Genomic DNA, 22100 nt, shown 5'->3' on the forward strand with positions numbered 1-22100 from the left:
CAGGACGAGACGTGTTTTTAATGTGAAATATTCCAAGGGCGATTTTTTCGAAGCTAAATTTCCAGGACAAAAATTTGTTATACAAATTATTACAGGAAAGAATTTTCCGGTGCGTATATCGCCAGGGCGACTTTCTCACGCCTACATTTTCCATAGGGAATTTTCCCAGAAGAAATTTTCCGGGAACCAGTCTTTGAAAATAAAACACAATGGTGATTTTTTCGAGGCTACATTTTCAGGACGAGAATTTTTCTATAGCGAATATCTCCAGTGAGGAACTTTTCCGGGAACAAGCCTTTAGGGATGAAATATTCCAAGGGCGATTTTTTAAGCTAGACCAAATTTTCTGAAGATTTACAAGAGCAATTTTTTCAGAAATCGATGGTTTTTTAGAAACGAATGTTTCTCAAGGGGGAACAAGTACCATTTTTGGTTTCACGTTAATTCATGGTAATTCACCTTAATTCAAATTAATTCACGTTAATTCAAATTAATTCACGCTCATTAACGAATTATTCACGCAAGTATCCTAGCGATTTTTCCTAGCGAATTTTCAGGAGATTTTTAAGGGCGATTTTTTTACAGGCATCGGCGTATTTTCGAGAAACGAATTTTCCAAAGTTTATCAGGACGAGTGTTTGTGGGTGAAATATTCCAACGGAGATTTTTCCGAGACTAAAGTTTCTGCGGGCAAATTTTTAATTGAAAAGTTTTCCAAGGACGATTTATTCGTGTTTAAATTTTCTGAAGCGAATTTTCTGGGGATTTACAAGGGAACTTTTTTCAGGACTCGATGATTTTTTAGAAACGAATTTTTCTTAAGGGGAACAAGTACCATTTTTGGTGTACACCAAACATTCAAATTCACATTAATTCTCGTTAATTCACGTAAATTCAAATTAATTCACGCTCATTCAAATTAGTTCACGTTAATTCGAATTAATTCAAATTAATTCACGTTAATTCAAATTAATTCACGTTAATTCACATTAATTGTAATTAATTCTGGATAATTCAAATTAATTCGGAGGGGTGTTTCCCCCCTAGCGGTAACCTCTACGGAGGTTCTCCAGTGCACAGGTCATGATGGCTAACACTGAAACACCTGCCTGAAACACGGTGGTATGCTGACCAAGGGAAAAACTGATGCCAGCTTTCCGTCGGTCATACAGTGACTCTTCTGAAAGACGCATAAATTTATGCAGCCAAAATAACATGCGCGCGCATTTTGCACTATCATTCTATAAAAACGACAGTAAATAGTATACGTTAGGTTATGATGAAAATATATTAAATCGGCCGCTAGGTATTTCCCTTAAGTTTCTTATGGGATTTTCTTCCACAAAAATTAAAACATCCTCCATTAAAATTGAGGGTTGTTTACGGTATCTTATGTGGATCATATTTAAACAACCACTAATTTTGAAGTAATAAACACAGAAAACTTAAACTGTTACCGACACTATACCAATTGACAAGATCAACTTTTTCTTAAGGTAAATACATTGGACACGAACGAAAATTAAAAAAAGCGGAGACCAAAGCAGTAATATACCAATTAATTAATATGACAGCCAGATCTTCATTTGTTTTAAGAGGTTATTTTGGTTGCATAAAATTAGGCGTCCTTCAGAAGCATTTTTGTCATTTAAAACAGTACACAAATCCCTTTGTCTACTTCTAAATGAATGTTGCTGTATATACCGATGCCCGGTCCATTTCTCGTTTGGACCCGTCTGTAAACCACACGAGTCCCTCGGGTTTAAGGAACGGGCAGTCTGCAAGGCTACCTCCATCTTTGTACTCGTCTCAATCGTTTAGCCGTATGGAATCCTTCCAACCCTCTGCCTCCACAGGTAAATGTAAACTGCCTCCGTTGCCAAAGTTGGCTTGGTTTTCATGGCTCCAGTGATCCCCATACAGAGGAGTCTCTGAATCAACTCTGCGGACCACCATGCAAGTACACCGTACAGTATTATTGGCCTTATCACTACAGTGTAAAGCCCCTGGTAAAGCCAATATACCATAGTCGAGGATTCAAGTCCCCCAAAAGCCTTTCCACATGCCAAGTGGCCTTTTTGCTTATTCGCTCAATTTGCCCTTTCCAGGTCAGGTAGGAGTCTATGATAATTCTCAAGACCTCGTCAGACCCATTTGACGTCTTCGAAGAGTGGCCGTTCTATTTCTCGTAAATGGAACAAGTTAGGTCTTTTCCGGGTTAACGGTGCACCTCCTATCCACCTGTTTAAGAGCTCTTTCACGATGCTTGGAGACTTTTCAGTCGCATCACCGTGTATACGCTTCGTCCTCGTTCAGAATGCGGACATCCTCTAGTAACCGATGAGCTTATCTGAACCCTGCTTCCGGACATGGTGCGAATCCATCTTATGATTGATCCATAAATGCCAAAGCAGCCTCGTTAATGGAATCAAACGTGGTGTTAAACGAACCTTCGTTATCTGAAACGCTTCCAGGGCTACCCCCTATCCAGCCTGCACACGACGCTGTGAAGAGCCGTCTCCGTGGCCTTACCAGCCCTGTACGCATGTTGGAATGGATGTAGTGGTCTAGGGACCAGTACCCCGTTCCTTATGTATGCATCCACCGTTTTTCGATTTATTATACCATGGAAGATTATAGGCTGATGGGCTTGTAATCCTTCGCCATGACTTATTTGGCACGACCCGGCTTAGACAGGTACTCAACCCTTACCTTTCTCCAGCTTTCGGTGATATTTCCTAAAGCCATGGAGGCTGTAAGGTACAACTAATGTAAGAAAAGTGGTTCCAGGCTCTTCTGCAGAAAAGCCGGTGATATTCCGTCCGGTCCTGCACTTTTAAATGGGCCGAACGCGCCCATTTCGGAGATCCCTCGGTGGCAACCACCCTATCAGCTACTCATAACTGCCCATCCATCTTACATCTGTTTATAAGACCAGACTAAGATCCTCTCTATTTATTCCCCGAAATATACTGGTTATCCTTGAGTTTCCCAGTGAGCTAAATTTTTGCAAACAGGTGGATCAAATTTGTAGGTACCATTGTACCACACGCGTGTAAAAAGTACAGTTGTCACTATTTTTATGATTTTGGTTGATCAAGCAATCCTGACCGTAAGAATTTTGTTTCAGTCAACACCTTGCAAGCATCCTGTGATAGTCCTGCAAGATGTGGCTTGGACAGACCTGCACGCCTTGGTTGAATTCATATACCATGGGGAAGTTAACGTGCATCAGCGTTCTCTATCATCATTCCTCAAAACAGCAGAAGTCCTTCGAGTCAGCGGTCTCACCCAGCAACAGCACGGTGACGATCGAGAGCAGGTAAGGCACTTGGTAGATCTTAGATATTATAGTGGGGGTGTATCATTTATTTATTCTGTACACCAAGAAGTGTATGACTAAGCAGTTGGTTATTTAAGGTTGTTTTGTCTTAGTTGGCACAAGTACAAAGTTTGGTACGGTCACAGCAACAGCCTACGCCAATACCTAACCACCATCCGGCATTTACCGAAAAGTTAGTAGAAGATGCGCTCTTTACCTCCCCGTCATCACCTCCGCATGGTGCTACAGTAAATCAACTTTTACGTCGCGCTGCCTTGCAGCATCGCCGCGAACGACGCATATCATCCGATCCGGAAAACGAACTAAAACGGGCAAGATCAGACCTTATACTCGGTAATAATAATAACAACAATAACAATAATAACGAACTGCACCTCTCACATTCGGCACCCCCACAAACTCAACCGGCAGATTTTTCACCTAGTGCAATGAAAAATAGTATACTCAATTTAAATACAAATATCACATCAAATTCGCTTCTTAACTCGACGCATAAAAACGATAGTGAAGGAAACGGGATTAGTAGTACGGACAGGGAGCACTCGCCGTGCTCCCCGTCGCCAACGCACAACAATCGTATGAATAATAACGACGAAGTCAAAGCCGAACCCATGGAACTTTTATGTAGTACAAATCAGGATCAGGACAATAGTAACGATTCAGTGGACGCACCTAACGATAACGGGCCTAGCAGCAACATGCCACAGGGACCTCTCTCGGGAAGTTCGGGCGGGGACCACGACGACCACGACAGCCCAATAGGACCCTATCTCACACCCTCCGAAAGTAAACTTTTCGCGACGGCGGCCGGTAGCTTTAATTTTAGTATGGCGGCGTTAGCGGCGGACCCATCGGCTCTTGGAGGTTAGTATCATATCCCCCGTACCGTCCTCCCAAAAAAAAACGAGAGCTTTTCTGTTTTTACTTGTGTTTTGCTTAAATAAATCGTTTATTAAAGCTTGACTAGTGCAGGTAAGCGACGTTGCATGTGTGTGTAACTGTATAGTAAAAGCAGAAGTGAGCTTTTCTTGTGATTTTTTTTTGAATTTCACGTAGACTAAGGCATGTCTTCAGTTTTGTGCAGTTAACTTTGGGTTAACTGCGTTTTAATCTAGTTTTTTTGCTCCCAGGTCTAAATCAATCACTTCAGCCAAACGCGGACAGTTTAGCCGGCACTTCGCAAGGTAAGCGTTTTCAAAAATTCATACACTTTGGATAATGGGAAAAATGAACAGGCTCCGTTTTTTTGATTTAATCCTGTACATTTTTTCTTTGCGCATTATTGAGTTTTTATTTTTCGACGCCGTTCCGGGCGTTTTTTTAATTTGCTAAAAATTCAATAATTTTTTGCCTCTGTCAAGTTTCTTGTGGAGGTCCTACAGTTGATTGGGTGCCGAGGTAACCGTTACGGAACCCTTGCAGTCATCGATGCTATTTGAAGGTAACGGATACTTGGGCATAAAGAAAAACTTCCAAACCGAGCTCATTTCATCACCCATTGCAAATCGGTCTCGAAGGTGAAGTTTTTCTTTGTTTTTAAACTAATATGTCTCGTGTTCGGAATGTTTAACATCGTGTTTTGTGTGTGTTCGTTCAGTTGTCCCTGGTCTGTTTTTGTGCTGTTGATTAATTTACATATATTTTTTTTAATTTGGGGAAGCCAATTTAAGATGAATCATTTTATGGATTAAGTAGTGTATTTTGTTTATTTACAAGGTAATCGATCACAATGTATCCACTAGGCTTAGTTTAGTTAATTTAATTTTTTAAGATCGTTTTACTGTGAGAGCTTTATATGTTCAAGCAAATTTTGTTTATACATTGTTTTACCTTTGACAATTTTCGCATAGGTTTTGAATTTTGAAACCATCGAACATTCATGAGTAGAACCACAGCAAAGATACACAAACCGATTAACAATGTGAGAAGTTCACGATGTTGGCAGAAAACAGTAGAAGCTCTGACTAATTTAACCAACTTTTGAGCTTTTGATCAACCAATTTGATAAGCAAAAGCTCAAAAATGGGCGAACCACGAGAGGGAAATTTTAACCACTAAAAGAACACGTATTTTTATTGACCAATCCAAACGTATTAATCCATTTGTTATTTTTTGAGATATCATCTACCAAATGACAGACAGACGGTCGTACGTTTCTTTAGAAAAATTTGGGTCGTGAACTTACGATTGAGAATGGTACCGGTGAAAAGCTCGGAAAGAAGGAAACTCATTACACTATTGCCCCCTACTGATTGTGCCGACTTCCTATAGTACGGGTGAAAAGTTCCCCCCCCCCCCCTTCTTTCGCTAGTGTTATGTACTTCAAATTCAATTTGACGACGTAAAAACAGTGAGCCGATCTGCTTTGCTCAGTTAGTAATTCTAACTTCGGTTACAAGGGTCCTGGGTTCAATGCCCAGGGAAGGCATGATTATTTCGACACATTAGCTCAGATTTGGTTTGAAAGAAGTAGAAGAAGCTAAAGGGAGGGGGGGGGGCGCATACAATAGATCAGCGAAAAATTAGAATTAATTATACGTAAACAGTTTCTAATTAACTCTAATTCATGTAGAAAATTAAATTAATTCATGTAGAAAATTAAATTCGAGGGATTCGTCCAATTTGCCCCGGAAATGCAGATAATTTAATTAGGGAAAAGTTAATTACATCGGCTGGGATTGAATCCAAAATCAAACTCCACTATAAGTTTAAGATTCGTACTGAACAAAATGGACTCTAAAATATCTCTGGTAATTTTGATATAGTTCAATAGATGAGGTGGGGGGGGGGTGTTATTATCAATTTAATAATAATCAGACCTGTCTTAGAAACCATCACGTTCTCATAATCATCGAGAATCTGCATTCGTTCAAATGATCTTCGCTGCCCATACTACCATTTAATTAGGGAAAGTTAATTACATCGGGGGGGGGGGGGGGAATTGGGACCCCCATCCCCCGAAAAATTTTTAGATTCCTACTGAANGGGGGGGGGGGGGGGGGGCGAATTGAGACTCCCATCCCACGAATAATTTTTAGATTCCTACTGACAACAACGGATTCTAAATTTTATATCGTGTTATCAGGAGCTGGTAGATGGCGTGGTAGTTTTAATACGAGAAAGGAAGGAGGAGGGGGCATTATCAACAGAGTCACTTAATATAATTATAATTAGAACTGTCACATGCTCGTAATCTTTTCATCTCTTAGCCGTGGAGAAGGAGAGAGCATCGATAAATTAACAAGTGGACACTCTTGTGAAAGAACGTAGAGAACTGGGGGCTCTGGGAAGTACGGAATGCCCCCAACATGTACGCATCTTTGATTACCATGATGTTGATAAGGGAAATAGAGATCGAGTCTTTTTTTGTTGAGGGTACTTCTTGGCTGGGGGATATTCCATACCCCTCAGAACCCCGGTGTTATGTTCTTCTCCGTGAACTCATACGAAAGTTTGTAACAAAACGTCATCAAACCTTGCAACATCATCCTGTGGTGTATGGAATACTCTAAAAGTCTACAGGAAGGGAAAAAAAGGTAGTGGGGGGGGGGGGGGGGAGATGAAAAATCCACTAGCTTATACGAAGCTTCGATTACCTTTTTCTTAAGGGAAATAGAGATCTTCTCTTTATTTTTTTTAGAGTACTTGACTTGACATTCTAGAGACGCAGTTTCGGCAATCTCGGAAGAGCAGTAGGGGTGGAATTTTGTGGTTTTTATATATGAGCGAATTTTTGCAAGGGAAAATATTCGGGCGACGGACTAGGGTGCGAAAATTCTCCTTCCAGCCCTGTTTTTCATCGAAAAAACGTCACATTAAAAGATATTCCCGTTTTCTTACTGCCTTTTGGATTTTTTCAGCGATTCTCTCTATTCTTCAATCGTTATCCCTGTGCCCTTTCGTTGAGAAAGGGTTGAACTTTCGATAGCGAATATTCCAAGGGTGAAGTGAAGTACAACGTGACCAAAAAGCATTAGGGTTAAAATGCTTCGGTTCGCCGGCGAATTTGGTGTAATATTTACGGTTTATTAACGAGCGCCCCAGCTCGATCATGATTTGGGACGTCCTGTCCGTCCGTTCGTCCGTCTGTGTACATGATAACTCGTGAACAGTTTCGAATTTTTCAATTCTCTTTTCAGTAATAGGTAGACAATGGTCAAGGGATTCATTGCTGAAATTTTGGTAATTTGGACTTTCTGTCCATCCGTCTGTGTACATGATATCTCGTGAACAGTTTCGAATTTTCCTATTCTGTTTTCAGTAATAGGTAGACAATGGTCAAGGGTATAATTGCTTAAATTTTGGTAATTTGAACTTTCTGTCTGTCCGTCTGTGTGTATGATAACTCGTGAACGGTTTAGAATTTTTCATTTTCAGTAATAGGTAGACAATGGTCAGGGGATTAATTGCTTACATTTTGGTAATTTGGACTTCCTGTCCGTCCGTCTGTGTGTATGGTAACTCTCGAACGGTTTCGAATTTTTAAATTCTGTTTTCAGTAATAGGTAGACAATGGCCAAGGGATTAATTGATTAAATTCTGGTAATTTGGACTTTCTGTCCGTCCGTCTGGGTGTATGATAACTCGTGAACGGTTTCGAATTTTCCAATTCTGTTTTCAGTAATAGGTAGACAATGGTCAAGCGATTCATTGTTTAAATTTTGGTAGTTTGGACTTTCTGTCTGTCCGTTTGTGTGTATGGTAACTCGTGAACGGTTTTGAATTTTCCAGTTCTGTTTTCAGTAATAGGTAGACAATGCTCAAGGGACTAACTGAGTAAATGACTTGTCGCACGTTGTCTATATTGGTTTGAAACAGTTTATTAGCGTTCGCACTATCAATCGAGTTACACCAATATCGCGCAAAGTTTCCACATGCAGATCAGGATGCGTCTGATCGAATAAATTCACATAAATTCGTGCACTTAAACAGAAAACACCACTAATTGGCACTTTATTATTAATGCATAAAATTAAACAAAAATGGTTTCACCCTTCATTAAAAAAGGGGAACGAATTCGACTACGGCCACGTAGGGTTCGCGCAAAATGCTTTTGCTACGGGAGGGAAACCTCCCTCGGGCTACCCCCAGAGTACGTGTCTACCGAGGCGTCTGCATACAGATACATTTACATTATTTTTCTGAGCTCGCTCGTTCGACTGTTCTTAAAAGTATAGATAAGTAAAATAAAATTAAATACATTGATCTAGGTAGTAGATTCATGTGCCATATACAGTAACACGCGAAATAAACGTACCTATGAATATGTAAATTCGGGCCGGGGACACTTCTGTAAAGGGAATTTGATTGAAAAAAAAAATTAAGATCGTATTCATGGGTAAAATGATGTACAAACATTCCATCATTCATCTCTGCTTGGACACTTGCAGCTTCTTGTAATTGAACGTTAGCCGAACGACGTAATTGTCAAGTTTCTGAAATAGCTTTCCCAAGATTCCACCCCTGAATAATAATGGCCCAATTTATGCCTTACGCAATGAAATGGCTTGAAGAGACCAAAACCCTTGCCTGGCCGTCCCTGAGATGTTTGAACGTATAAAGCTCGTTTCAGATATTGTAACGGTGGTTGGCCACTATTAATAAATTGATCTGTAACTTTCACTTCAATACGAAAGCGAGGACGCGAAGAAATTCCACCCGTAGATTTCCCGGACCCAAGGAATTGCGGAGAAAGAAAATTGACGCGTGCAAGTATCGCTGAAATTTGCTGTGGGAATTATTCGAGATAAACTTACGCTTGAATAGTTTTCACGGTGTCATTAGAAATAGAAGTATTTTTAAAGTTTTTGAAGTAGTACTCTTTGCCTAATCTAAAACAGTGTAGGACTTACGGCTCATAGTCAAAAATTTGTTTGTTACCGTCGTGTTGCGATGTGCGTTTTGCTTAAGCATAGAATCGGCTGCTTGGCGCTTGTACGAAACTGAATTGAGCAAGAACCGACCAAGAACGACTTTGAGTACTAGAAAACTTTAAAACTACTCGTTTAATTATCGAACACACTATTTCGTAAATTGCCGTTTTGTGACGTTGGTTTTGGGGGTGTGTAAATAGCTTTGACGTGTGCGGCTAAAAGAGGCTAATAGGCCCTTTCTGCCGCCAGGTGTGGATGACTTCCGCTGCCAACCCTGCAACAAAAGCCTGTCTTCCCTTACGCGACTCAAGAGACATATACAGAATGTTCACATGAGACCGTCCCGAGAACCCGTATGCAACATATGTAAACGAGTTTACAGTAGCCTGAACTCCTTACGCAATCACAAAAGTATTTATCATCGTAACATCAAGAACATTAAGACTGACGATATGATTCCGCCATACTCTTTTTATTAGTCGAAGGAAAGGAAACCACTGCAATACGTCCATGATGTGCTTAATAATTTTTTGGGTTGTTCCTAGTTCTTATTGTTTCAATATAGTTTTTATCATTTGTTGATTGCCTAAAGTGGAGTGGGCGATAGTGCCTACTTTGATAGTTTTATAAACGTACAAATAACTTTGTTAGTGTATATTATATTTATTTTATTAAGTAGTTTTTTTTTTGTGTATACAGTGTAAAGAAATTTGTTTTGCATGCCTTTGGATTGTAGGTAAAGTCAAGTCGACCAAAGATTTGATTGATTTGCACTGTATGCCCGGTACCTATCTACTGCCATGTTAAATATTTAAACATAATGAATTTGTCGCTCCAAGTCCTTCCACATTAGTCTTGAGCGAAACTGCTTCGAAAATAATCCAAATTGCTAGGGAATAAAGGGTTCTAAACAAATTATATTATATATTATCATATTTGTAAGACATGCTTGACTAAATTAAAGCGGGGGCCTAATTGGTGTTATGTGTTCCCGGTGGACAGCCCGAAGACTGAGCCTTCCGCTTCCCTTGATGGCCACCCATCGCTGTGATGTCTGCGGTAAACTGCTCAGCACGAAACTCACACTGAAACGGCATAAGGAGCAGCAGCATCTTCAGCCTCTCAACAACGCAGTGTGCACTCTCTGCAATAAAGTGTTCCGGACTTTAAATTCGTTAAATAACCACCGAAGCATCTACCATCGGAGACAAAAACAGTAATTTAGCTTTTATACGTATAACTTTTTCAAAATTCTTGGCTACCCACGTTACGCCCCCGCTGTAATTTGCAAAATTAACTTGTCAAGCTGTCTGCTACACACGAAAGTATATTTAATTACTAGATTATTTAATACCTATACTATAGTTGTACGTACAGTGATTGTCAAGTCTTTATTGTTACGCAATATTCTTTCATTTGGCACTGTGATATTTGTATTTAGTTCAATATTCTAAACGTTTGTTTTCGCTATTACGTAACAATAAAAATGCGCGCAATCGCTTTTGGTAAGCCTGCAAATCAAATTTAGAGTATAATATACAAATACCTAATAATAAGCGGTGAAAGGGATTCTTCCATTTATAAAATAGAGTATATCTTTTCTTTACTACTTCATATATTTTATAAATTATTTTAAATTATTGTATAGAGAGAACAGGACTTTTCTTATTAAAAGACTGAAATTAAAATTTGTTAAAATCGCGCGGAGGCGTGCGGATATTTTTTATATTTTTATAAGGGTGTGCAATTCAGTTTTTCCGAGGGGAAATATCTGCGGGCCTTCGCGGGATTGGCTAGTTGTTATTTCTTAGATCTTTGAAGTGAAAAAAAAGCAACAAAAGAGCTAGAGTAGTTGCGAGTGTATTTGTTAAGACTGAGCTTATTTGATTTTTGGACTGATTCGGTAAGAGATTGGCAACCCCTTTTTTATTAATTCGTCCTGTGTAGTTATTAGTTATAGTTTGCATTGCGCATGTTCATGTTGTTTGATGCAATATTATATTTTATGTACTGTTGTATAACCTTTATTTATGTTTAAATATATTTTTACATTGGCAACGTAGCTTGAGTTTTATTTTGCTTGTTACGGAGCCTCCCCCACTGACCCCAACTGTTCACACACAAGTGTTGCCACCAGGAGATGCAGCCCTGTGTGTAGTTAGGTATGTGGGGCGGGCTCGGTGTCTGCACCCGCCCCACTAGATATCGGGCAGGTACATGATGCGACGGCGGCGGTGGGCCGGGGCCGCGGCCGCGCGTCCGGATTCTGCTGGTGGCAACACGCTCGGAATGGACCATAGCGAGCTTGGTTTTGCTGTTGCAGGGGCATCTCCGAAGAAGGTGTTCACGTGTCAGCTCTGTGGTAAGATGTTGTGCTCAAAAGCCTCCCTGAAGCGCCACATCGCGGACAAGCACGCCGAACGGCAAGAAGAGTACCGTTGCGTCATCTGCGAACGCGTGTACTGCTCCCGGAACTCGCTCATGACGCACATCTACACGTACCACAAGTCGCGGCCCGGAGACATCGACATAAAATTCTTTTAGCCTCCCCGCCTCCCAGGTACCTATCCCGCTCGCTTGTTATCTTGAGTTGCTTCTGTGTGGGTTGCTGGCATGTGGTGTAGGGCGCGCGGGCCCCATCTGTACGCTGGCTGTTGCAGGCGCCGTCGTGCGGATGCCCCCGCCTACATCGGGAGGCATCAACGAGCCACAGGAGTGCCCTTACTGCCGTCGAACCTTCAGCTGCTACTATTCGCTCAAACGACACTTCCAAGATAAGCACGAGCAATCGGATACGCTGTACGTGTGCGAGTTCTGCCATCGACGTTACCGCACCAAGAACTCGCTGACCACGCACAAGAGTCTGCAGCACCGCGGATCCAGCGGTATGCTCAAACGACTGCTCAAGACATCGGCCATCAAGAGCGTGCTGGGGCCGCAGCCCCCGCCACCACCGCAACCGCCACGTCTGCTCTGACCGCCGTCGCCGCCATGCTCTCGCCCGCCGGCCTAATGCTCAGCCTACTACTTCATTCAGGTCTCAGTGCTCCAACCACAAGTACAAAAGCTCAGAGTATATTCTATATTAAGAGAGATGATAATGTAATTTTTAATCTTTACACATAGGTTATCTCATGTCGAAATTATACATATACAAAACGAGAAAAAAATAGTTAGTCAGTGGTGTACAATCGAAGCAGTGTAACATATCTATCGATTAATCATCCATATCAAGTGTGACGTTAAGTCATATTTTGTATACAAATCTCTTACACATAATGATGCATCATGTGATCTGCCCGAGTTGCGACATTCCCATAGTGTTACTGTGATTTGGTTACTTCCCATCATATCCTTCCTTCGTCTTTAATCACTCTTCACAGGTTTCTTTTTTTCACTAAACGGACCACCTTCCTCGCGAACATCTCGTTTTTCGTTCCAGACAAACTTGAAGCTTTTAATAATGACATGTCAATTACCATTCCCAAAAAAAAATTGTTACTGTTACACTGAGCGAGGTGTTCCGTTTCGACCGCATATTTTAATTATAACTTGAAAGTAGGTAGGATGCCTACTGGCGGAAAAATGGGACAAGTACGACGATGAAAAAAAAATTAATGTTCACCTGTACGTTTTTGAATTACTTATTTAAAAAATCTGTGCTAGTGTAGCAGGTTAACTGTGAGTTTCCACAAGTACATATCTTTCCAGGGTTCAATTGTTGTAAATAATCATGTGCCAATCTCGATTGCGTTTGTTTTTATTATTATATTATTGTATAATGGTCGGAGATTGATGTTATCTGTTATTGATTACAGACGAAATGCTTTTACTTTCAGGTAATGAAACTGTTTAGCATTGGGAGGGAACGTGGTGCCAAATTTTCAAAAAAAAAAAACCTGAAAGTTGTATATTTTTTCAATTCGATTAATGTTTTTTGACTTCTAGGTGAAAGTGTTTTTCATAACTTGAAAGTGAAAGTAAATGTAAAGTGTTTTTTAAATTAAGAATTAGATCTGAAATAAGGCACGATATGTGATTTTTGGCCCCTAGTAAGTACACACATATTGGACTGGTATCTTTAGTGCTGTGACTTCGAAAATTATGTCTGATTAGAATTTAAAATTTATTTATTTGATTTGATTTATTTGTGATAATAATCGAACCAAAGACTTTTGTTTAAAATTAGTATACCTAAAATAAATTTAGTTAGTTTTTAGAAATTTGAAAATTCAAAAAAGTATTTTTTTAACATCGTGCCATAATTTTTGAACGACATTAAAATGTCAATATCGTTATGGTCGATAATCGTCTGGATTTGTGTAGGTGTAAGAGTTCATGAATGTCGATGGTCTGTTAAGTATCTTGCATATCTGTTCATGCCAATACTTATTGCGATAATATAAATTTAAATTATATATATTTGAAATATAAAATTAACAGTATTAAAATTTGTACCTAAAGGTAGTGGTTTAGATATTTTATAAAATTATGAAATTATATACGTTTTAAAGTTTATCTTTCTAAAAATTGATATTTGGTCTGTATGTACAAATCGTAGATTTTGTTACTGAAAGCGACTACGTTTGGCGTGACATAGAGTAGTTGATTGTTTTGTATAGTTGTATTATATAGACACAGTAGAGCACATATAAAGTCAACTTCTGTTAATAGTCACAGTTTTTTTACCACAGAATAACCAACTTTCATTTGCACCCCAATTTAAAGCACTTCCTAAAATTCAATTTTAAGACTTAGAATTACACCACTGACCCTGTACATTCAATGATTCTGGCGCATCTTAAAAGAAGTTGACTTTATGCAAACACAGGTTTAGAATTCAGTCCACACTGCCTCTGTGCGTTATCATAAAAAAAACATTTGCACTGGTTCAGATCCCTCATATGCAACAAAGATGCCTTGATACAGTACAACACAAGCCATTTTTTTAAACTACAAGTGTCTGCAAAAAAATTACTGTTATACCTCAATACTCAGAAAACCCACAGATGTACTTATATTGTATTGTAGTAGTTATTAGAATTTAAAAAAAAAAACGTGAAACGTTAGGTTTTTAGATCAAACTTATTTTTACTATTATACGATATTCCCTTGTTTTTGTTTAGTTTATTTTTTGAAAAATACCGAAGGGCGTAAAAACAACGGAATATCGACTAGAACAATGTATATTTTCAATAATTAGTTAATCAACTTTGGTTATAAGGGCTCATTTCCATTGTACATAGTTCACACGTCGCACTGCTAAGAGCTTGCGGGGAATTTTCATTTAACTGCTCCGAGTATACAAATGCTTCCATGTTACTTTTAAGAATAATTTTTATTTAAATTTTATTACTTACTACATTTCATTTTTGTTATTTAAACTTACGAATATTATTAAGATATGATTGTTGGTGTAATAAAATTATTAAAAGAAATTACTCCTTTTTATCTAAGTCGTTTTTAACGTAGTACATCTCCATTGAAATCACATACAGAGGAAAGTATAAGCACTTTTGTTGCAAGGAAATGTTGACTGAACAAATTCAAGATATTTCAAAGGGAAGAGAACTAGAGTCTTGGAATCATCCCGTTTTATTAGGATGATTTTTCAACAGGATCGACTCGCAACACAAAAAACATCAAGAATACAATTCCGTAGGTAAGTACCACTAACTTGAAAAAATGCACTGGTAAGAATATAACATGACTGGAAGCTTCAACAAGTTGCATGTGTATTAATAAAGATTGCAGGATCTTCAAGTATGCAATTGAAACTGACTAATGGTAAGTAAAAACGAACACTTAAAAGAAAAAAAATATATATTTCATGCATTTAGGGTTGTTAGTCAACCCCTTAAACCATCAGCGTAAGGTAGAAAACCCATGTTTTGCCTTGGAAAAGTGCTAAGAAAGAATTTTCATAAAAACAAAATAGTGGATTAGATTATTATAATTATGTACCTATGTAGGGTTGCCAGTTGTACCCTTTTAGCGTAATCCACAACTACAACATTTGAAGCTCTGCAAAGTGCACATAAAAAATAAGTAAAATCTTCTAGGGGTTGATTTATTATAATTATGTGTGTGGGGTTTGTTGAACCCTTTAAGTGTAATCAAAGAACTAAAATATTTGAAGCTACGTGTAAGATGCATAACCCATGCCTTGCATAAGAGAAATTTTTACTTTTGGGAAATAGCTCGAAGCTTAACAGCATCCTCATCATACAGAAGAGAATGCTACAAACAATTTGGTACAAATCTTACGGTTATTCAAGTAGACAGTTGTTCAAATACTTTCAGTGCTCTCCGGTTACATTTTACAGTGCGCGATCTATGGTCGTAAAAATAAAATTAACCCCTCCAACAGTAAGCACGACAATATCACAAAAATATGTGAGGCGCAGCGGATGTTACACCCCAACAAAAGAGGTGATTGTACGAAATAATGTCGAATTTTCCCTTAAAAATCGTTAATTTAATAAGAACGAGAAAGATCTCTTTCATACGGAATTATTAGGGTTGCTAGTAACCCTTTTGAGTATAATCGTTCAATATCACAAAAATATGTGAGGCGCAGCAGATGTTACACCCCTCCAAAAGAGGTGGTTGAACGAAATAATGTCGAATTTTCCCTTAAAAATCGCTAATTTAATAAGAACGAGAAAGATCTCTTTCATTCGGAATTATTAGGGTTGCTAGTAACCCTTTTGAGTATAATCGTTCAATGTCACAAAAATATGTGAGGCGCTGTAGATGTTACACCCCTCCAAAAGAGGTGGTTGAACGAAATAATGTCGAATTTTCCCTTAAAAATCGCTAATTTAATAAGAACGAGAAAGATCTCTTTCATACGGAATTATTAGGGTTGCTAGTAACCCTTTTGAGTATAATCGTTCAATGTCACAAAAATATGTGAGGCGCAGCAGATGTTACACCCCTCCAAAAGAGGTGGTTGAACGAAATAATGTCGAATTTTCCCTTAAAAATCGCTAATTTAATAAGAACGAGAAAGATCTCTTTCATACGGAATTATTAGGGTTGCTAGTAACCCTTTTGAGTATAATCGTTCAATGTCACAAAAATATGTGAGGCGCAGCAGATGTTACACCCCTCCAAAAGATATCTCTTTCATACGGAATTATTAGGGTTGCTAGTAACCCTTTTGAGTATAATCGTTCAATGTCACAAAAATATGTGAGGCGCAGCAGATGTTACACCCCTCCAAAAGAGGTGGTTGAACGAAATAATGTCGAATTTTCCCTTAAAAATCGCTAATTTAACGAGAAAGATCTCTTTCATACGGAATTATTAGGGTTGCTAGTAACCCTTTTGAGTGTAATCTTTCAATGTCACAAAAATATGTGAGGCGCAGCGGATGTTACACCCCTCTAAAAGGGGTGATTGAACGAAATAATGTCGAATTTTCCCTTAAAAAATCCGTAATTTAATAAGAACGAGAAAGATCTCTTTCATACGGAATTATTAGGGTTGCTAGTAACCCTTTTGAGTATAATCTTTCAATGTCACAAAAATATGTGAGGCGCAGCGGATGTTACACCCCTCTAAAAGGGGTGATTGAACGAAATAATGTCGAATTTTCCCTAAAAAAATCCGTAATTTAATAAGAACGAGAAAGATCTCTTTCATACGGAATTATTAGGGTTGCTAGTAACCCTTTCGAGTATAATCTTTCAATGTCACAAAAATATGTGAGGCGCAGCGGATGTTATACCCCTCCAAAGAATGTGATTGTACCAAATAATGTCGAATTTTCCTTTGTAATTTAATAAGAACGAGGAAGGTCTGTTTCATACGGAATTATAGGGTTGCTAGTGACCCTTTTGAGCATAATCGGTCAACGTTGCATACAATAGGTACGTGGCGATATCTTTCTGACTTACATGAAACTTAGGAACTGAACGAATAAAATCATCATTTATTGCATCAATGCTCAAGAAGAGTTAATGTATGGATGGTATAGCGTTGCAAGTCCAACCCTTAATTATTATAGGTCGCAGAAATAAAAATATTTCATGCTACACAATGATCGGATAAGGAAACATTTTCATTAAAAGATTTATAACAAACGGGCGCAAAACCAATTCGGCGTCAATGATGGAACTGGCTTTAAACACAGTTCAATTTGCTTATATAGCAAACGAACAGTTTTTAGAAAAAATCACGAAACATTCTCGAATATGCGTTCTTTATCGCCAGTGACTAACCTTTTATCGACTTGATGGCGCCCTGATGTCTCTGCACTGCTACAATATTCGCTACACTATGATTCGAAGGTCAGCTGAAATCAGTCGCTGATCTTCCTTTTACTCACTATATGCACTATTACTAAATACGTACAAAATAAACTTTTATAAGGCTGTCCTTCTCGAATCTGAAACAAAGAATATTTTTAGGTATGTGAAAAAAGTAACGTTTCTACAATCATTTATTTAAAATTAATGAAAATAAACCGATACAACGAAATATCGAAGGATCTCAGTATTACCATGACTTTATCGTAGGCAATAAAAATGCATTGAGCTTTGAGGTAATGCTCTGTCGATTTCGACAGAATCGCCAATGAATTAGGTAACTCACCGGGCTCTCCTGGATCTGCGATCGGTGACGGGGGTTGAATGCGTTGTTGGAGATGAAATCGTGAGGGGTTAAGATGGAGCTCATATACCTATTTAAGAAAAAGTTATGCCGCGTCCACGTGTATTATATAGAATACACATTATGCCTTGGTCTTCTGACCAGGACCCTCCACCAATAGATCAACCACCGTCGCTCTATGTCTCTCATTGTCCTCCCTTCGAACACCTGCAGGTCGAAATCACTCCCTAACTGTTTTTGTTAGCAATGGGGCCTTAGATTTTTATTTTGGGTCGACACCATGATCTATTCGAGCGAATAGGGCCATTCACCGGTATAATCATCGGGCGCTACCCGAGAACGCGTAAGCCTAGGAATACTTATATCCTGACATCTGCAGGAGTTTTACAAAACAATAGTCAACAACAAAGCACGGCAAGCATAGTTGGCATCATACTATTTCACCACCATAAAATATCGTTCTTATGTAGTAAATAACATTATATATATAGTAGTAAATAACATTATATATATATATATATATATATATATATATATCCCCAAAAAAACTTGCTTAGATTATACCTTGCTAAACGTTGTTAAAATTATTCAATGCGGTGGTTAACATAATACAGATGGTACCATTTAATTTTCGCACCCTGTATTGTACCTATTTAAAATCAATAACTATCACCATGGTAGCAAACTCTACCAAACAAAACGAATTTAGACTGGAAAATGCCCCATCACAAAGTAAAAGTTTTGCTGATAGGCCCAGTTAATGTAAGTGCCAAAGTACCATAAAAAAATTTTCAAATTTTCATTTAAGAGCGGCAAAAGCAGGTTTGCAAACTTCCTCTGCGACCTGGATGCTTCCCTGCCCGAAGACATCAGACCGACGCAGGGATTACGAATACTCGAGTACGAAATAGCGGACGTGGAAATCGGGGGGCATAAATGCGAGGTCGACGTACAACTTTGGGACGCCAGCGGTGACGAAATGTGCGAAAAAATCGCGCCGCCACAAAGGTCCTAATTCTGATTTTTAAAAGGTACTCCTCATACTGGCCGGTGTTTAGAAAAAATACGGACGGCGTCGTATTTGTGTATTCGCAAGAGGACGATTACGGCGTTCGGAAATTGGATTTGATGTACAATTATTTCGTAACCCAGCCGAATCTGAGCCCGCGCGCGTGTTTGGCTTGCGCCATGCAATCCGACGAGGTTTTTGCGAAATTATGTACGTAGGTAGAGCTAGGGGTCGCTGATGTTGGAGTGGCGGTATCGAAATATTCAATAATATCCTGAATTTTGTGCCTATTTCCCCGGTTTCACAAGGGGACGAACTTAATTTTTTAATTTGAGTTTCCGGGTTTCGAAAGAGTCCGATGGCGAATTTACTGGAGCCAAATTAACTTCTTTTAGTGTAAATCCGCTCATCAGCCCCCCCCCCCCCCCTTGCTGGCTTCAGACCATCTATACAGTACTATTTATTAAGAAATAGACATAGGGATTTACGTATATTATTTTTCCCTATGTCTACTTTTAAACGATATAATCCTTCTGAAGGGCGCCTAATTTTATGCAACCAAAATAACTTCTTAAAACATCTGGCTGTCATATTGCAATTCTAAAAGAGACTATGGGTACACATTTTGGGATATTGAATTAAACGCGAGTATTTCTGAAAGCTTCACAAAGGTAATATTTCAGTGAAATTTTCCCGCGAGTTTTCTTAGTGGAGAATCTCCAAAATATTTCGCGGTAAAATTGGAAATCTCTTTGTGTCTTCCCACAGAGATTCTCTAGCAAGCGGGCACCTTAGTTAGTGACTTTCAGAAGTTACCTCAAAAATTCTTGAGAAAAGAATCTCAGTTCTAAAAAACATTTGGGTAAGCTTTAATAATTAAATTATTGTAGATATTGGTACTTACTCCAATTTAAAACTCTTTTAGTTGGGTGGCCATAGTTAATAAATCGCAAGTCTAACGGCATTTAAAGAGCCATTTTGGAAACGTGCATTGATAAGGGTAAAAATGTCTGCTGAACCTGAATTCGGATGTTGCCAAGCTGATTTTTGGCTAATTTCAAAATTGCGGCCAATAAGGCGGCCAAATATATAAATTTTTATGCCAGGCGCATTTTACATAGTTTTTCGGATTGAGGTGTTAAAAAAACATACAGGAAGCACAGAACATTTTTTTTCAAAAATGCGCCAAAAATGAAGGCAGGATGCCCCCATTCTGACGGCAAATGTATTACCTATATTTCGTTAAAAAATTTTAACGGAACTTAAATTTCTTCATCATTCTGCTCATTTTTTTTACGATTGAAGCAGTCGCCAAGACACTTGTAGATATTTGTGCACTTTTAGTTCATAGCATAATTTATTTAAAACCAAATTTTTAGGAGGATTAGTCTGACCATTCGATTTTTCAGTGTCTCTTATCGCATTTGCGAGACAATATGTACCTATGGTACAAAATGTCCCCGGCAACAGCATCATGAGAAGACGCCCTTCTGTACCCACTGCATCCAATGTAAATTTCCATAAGAGCGTCCGCCTAAAAAACTCAAGTTGTTTTTGAAAAATAAAATTTTATATTTTATAAATTTAGACCTTTATCTCTCTCTCATATTTTTTGTAAATAAAGTCTGTATCTTGGCGGGCGGTAAATAAACAATTTGAGTGTAGTAAGTGGCGCCGCTGCATTGTGTCGGCGGGAACCGAGCATGATGCTACATGGGAACCGAGGGGTAAACCACCTAGTTAATTCGTTGTAGGTACAAATAGTAGTTAATGAATTAAAATTAACTTTTAATGTAGTTAATGTTCTGTAAATGCAGTTAATTTCAAGTTAATTCAGTTAATCTAATTTAATGTGGTTAATGCTATAAGTTAATGTAATTAATTTACATTTAATGCCATTTAATACTACTATAGGTAGTGCCTATAGCATGTGAAAAACCAAATTTTGAACCTGGTGTTAGATTTGCTTTTATTCCAAGTGCCTATGTATCAAATTTTAATTAAATACTTTCATAAATAAAAGATTTTGCAATTCAAAAAGGGCACTGTGAATGTAGAATTGATTAGGCCCAACTTTTGGCATTGCGTATTATATGGCTAAAATTATGCCCATATTTCATTTCATCCAATTCGGTTTATAACTAACGGAGATGTCAAAAAGGGCCTTCTTTATTTTTTTACGTACATTGCCAATTCACGAACTCCGATCTATAACTCTGATAAAGAATCCAAATGCAAAATTTCATCATAACCGGCGGTCTATTCGTTTTCGAGGTATCGTGCTAATGAACAGATCTCGGGACAGATGGACAGGCACGGCAAAATTATAAACTCTCTACCTAGGAGATCGTCAATAATTTGAAAACGTTGGTTATTTCAAATATGTTTGCTATAGTGTTTCATAAAGAATTTAATAACCTGTCATATTATGTAAGGGTGTTCCATATCAAAGTCACATTTTTGTTATCATCAGAAAAAAACGATGTGGTTTTGTTTTTTTAAATGCAGATTTGAATTCATTGGAAAAACACGCAATTTTTATTTATGTATATAGTTGAAAAAAACCTTAAATACTTACCAACAGTTATTAAAAAGCACAAAATTTAATAACAAACAAAATTTGCTGAGGAAAATGTAAAACGCTATTTAATTAATTCACAGCTTTTTTGGGACACCCTGTATATCACCACAGGATATATTTTCCTACATTTTCCGAACTAGCTATGAAGTTAATTAACCAACTCTTACGTATATATAAGTAATAAATTATGGAAAATAATTTAATACTAAATAGCACACAATACAATAGATAGTGGCGCCATCGTGCTGTATTTGTGAACTAGTGCAAAATTCGGCCTGACAACATCCAGAATCAGATGTTTTTACATGTAAAAAAACATGTGGCCTAAATGGCTCATAAAATGCCGTTAGAACTAAGAGACAGAGTCGTTTTTCGATTTGGCCACTTAACTATTTTTCTTTTGTGCAGCTTCGACGTTTTCAAAGGTTTCCAAAATCGTCGTGAATTTGGACGCGCAAGGCGAAAAGGTCAAGCAAGACTTCACCAAGTACGTTACATCAGTCGTAAACACGATGACAAACAAATGAGCGCTGTAAGGAGAGTGAAACAAATCTATTTGTATTTTTCCAGTTTCACAACTTAGCCAAAATTAATTGTTACACATAAGTACAATATTACAAAATATAAACTAAACTGAAAGATACAATAAATATTACGTTTATTTTATAAACATTT

General features: G+C 38.2%; 2 protein-coding genes across 15 annotated transcripts in view; both read left to right on the top strand.

Annotated features, from left to right (window-relative positions):
• LOC116177573 (broad-complex core protein) overlaps window positions 1–14648 on the top strand; it is a 312257-nt gene extending 297609 nt beyond the window's left edge. For 5 of the 13 annotated variants that reach the window (XM_031496570.1, XM_031496571.1, XM_031496572.1 and 2 more), the window contains exons 3-6: window positions 3131–3322; window positions 3436–4207; window positions 4459–4527; window positions 11877–14648. In XM_031496570.1, coding sequence (XP_031352430.1) covers window positions 3131–3322; window positions 3436–4207; window positions 4459–4527; window positions 11877–12193 — 1350 coding nt within the window. In that variant the 3' untranslated portion in view covers window positions 12194–14648. Of the gene's footprint in view, window positions 1–3130; window positions 3323–3435; window positions 4208–4458; window positions 4528–9465; window positions 10196–10218; window positions 11401–11539 lie in introns of those variants that run through there. The other 8 variants (XM_031496577.1, XM_031496579.1, XM_031496575.1 and 5 more) reach the window with 8 other exon arrangements.
• Window positions 14649–18522: 3874 nt separating this feature from the next.
• Window positions 18523–22063, top strand: LOC116178962 (intraflagellar transport protein 22 homolog). 2 transcript variants are annotated; one of them, XM_031498629.1, is made up of 4 exons: window positions 18523–18597; window positions 18644–18816; window positions 18867–19054; window positions 21834–22063. In XM_031498629.1, the coding sequence occupies exons 1-4, from the start codon at window positions 18553–18555 to the stop codon at window positions 21950–21952; spliced, it is 525 nt and encodes a 174-aa protein (XP_031354489.1). In that variant the 5' UTR covers window positions 18523–18552; the 3' UTR covers window positions 21953–22063. The 2 variants fall into 2 exon arrangements, with proteins under 2 accessions (XP_031354489.1, XP_031354490.1); XM_031498630.1 differs by having other exon boundaries at window positions 18546–18597; window positions 18658–18816.
• The last annotated feature ends 37 nt before the right edge of the window (window positions 22064–22100 follow it).

This window comes from Photinus pyralis, unplaced genomic scaffold, assembly GCF_008802855.1.
Source record: "Photinus pyralis isolate 1611_PpyrPB1 unplaced genomic scaffold, Ppyr1.3 Ppyr1.4_LG8, whole genome shotgun sequence".
NCBI classification, from domain to species: Eukaryota; Metazoa; Arthropoda; class Insecta; order Coleoptera; family Lampyridae; genus Photinus; species Photinus pyralis.

Bases quoted from the DNA above. Each gene is read 5' to 3' on its own strand.
- LOC116178962 (XM_031498629.1), top strand. From the start codon at position 18,553: ATGCCCCATCACAAAGTAAAAGTTTTGCTGATAGGCCCAGTTAAT. The intron at 18,598-18,643 runs GTAAGTGCCAAA...TTTTCATTTAAG, and splicing joins TGCTGATAGGCCCAGTTAAT to AGCGGCAAAAGCAGGTTTGC. The intron at 18,817-18,866 runs GTGCGAAAAAAT...GATTTTTAAAAG, and splicing joins GACGCCAGCGGTGACGAAAT to GTACTCCTCATACTGGCCGG.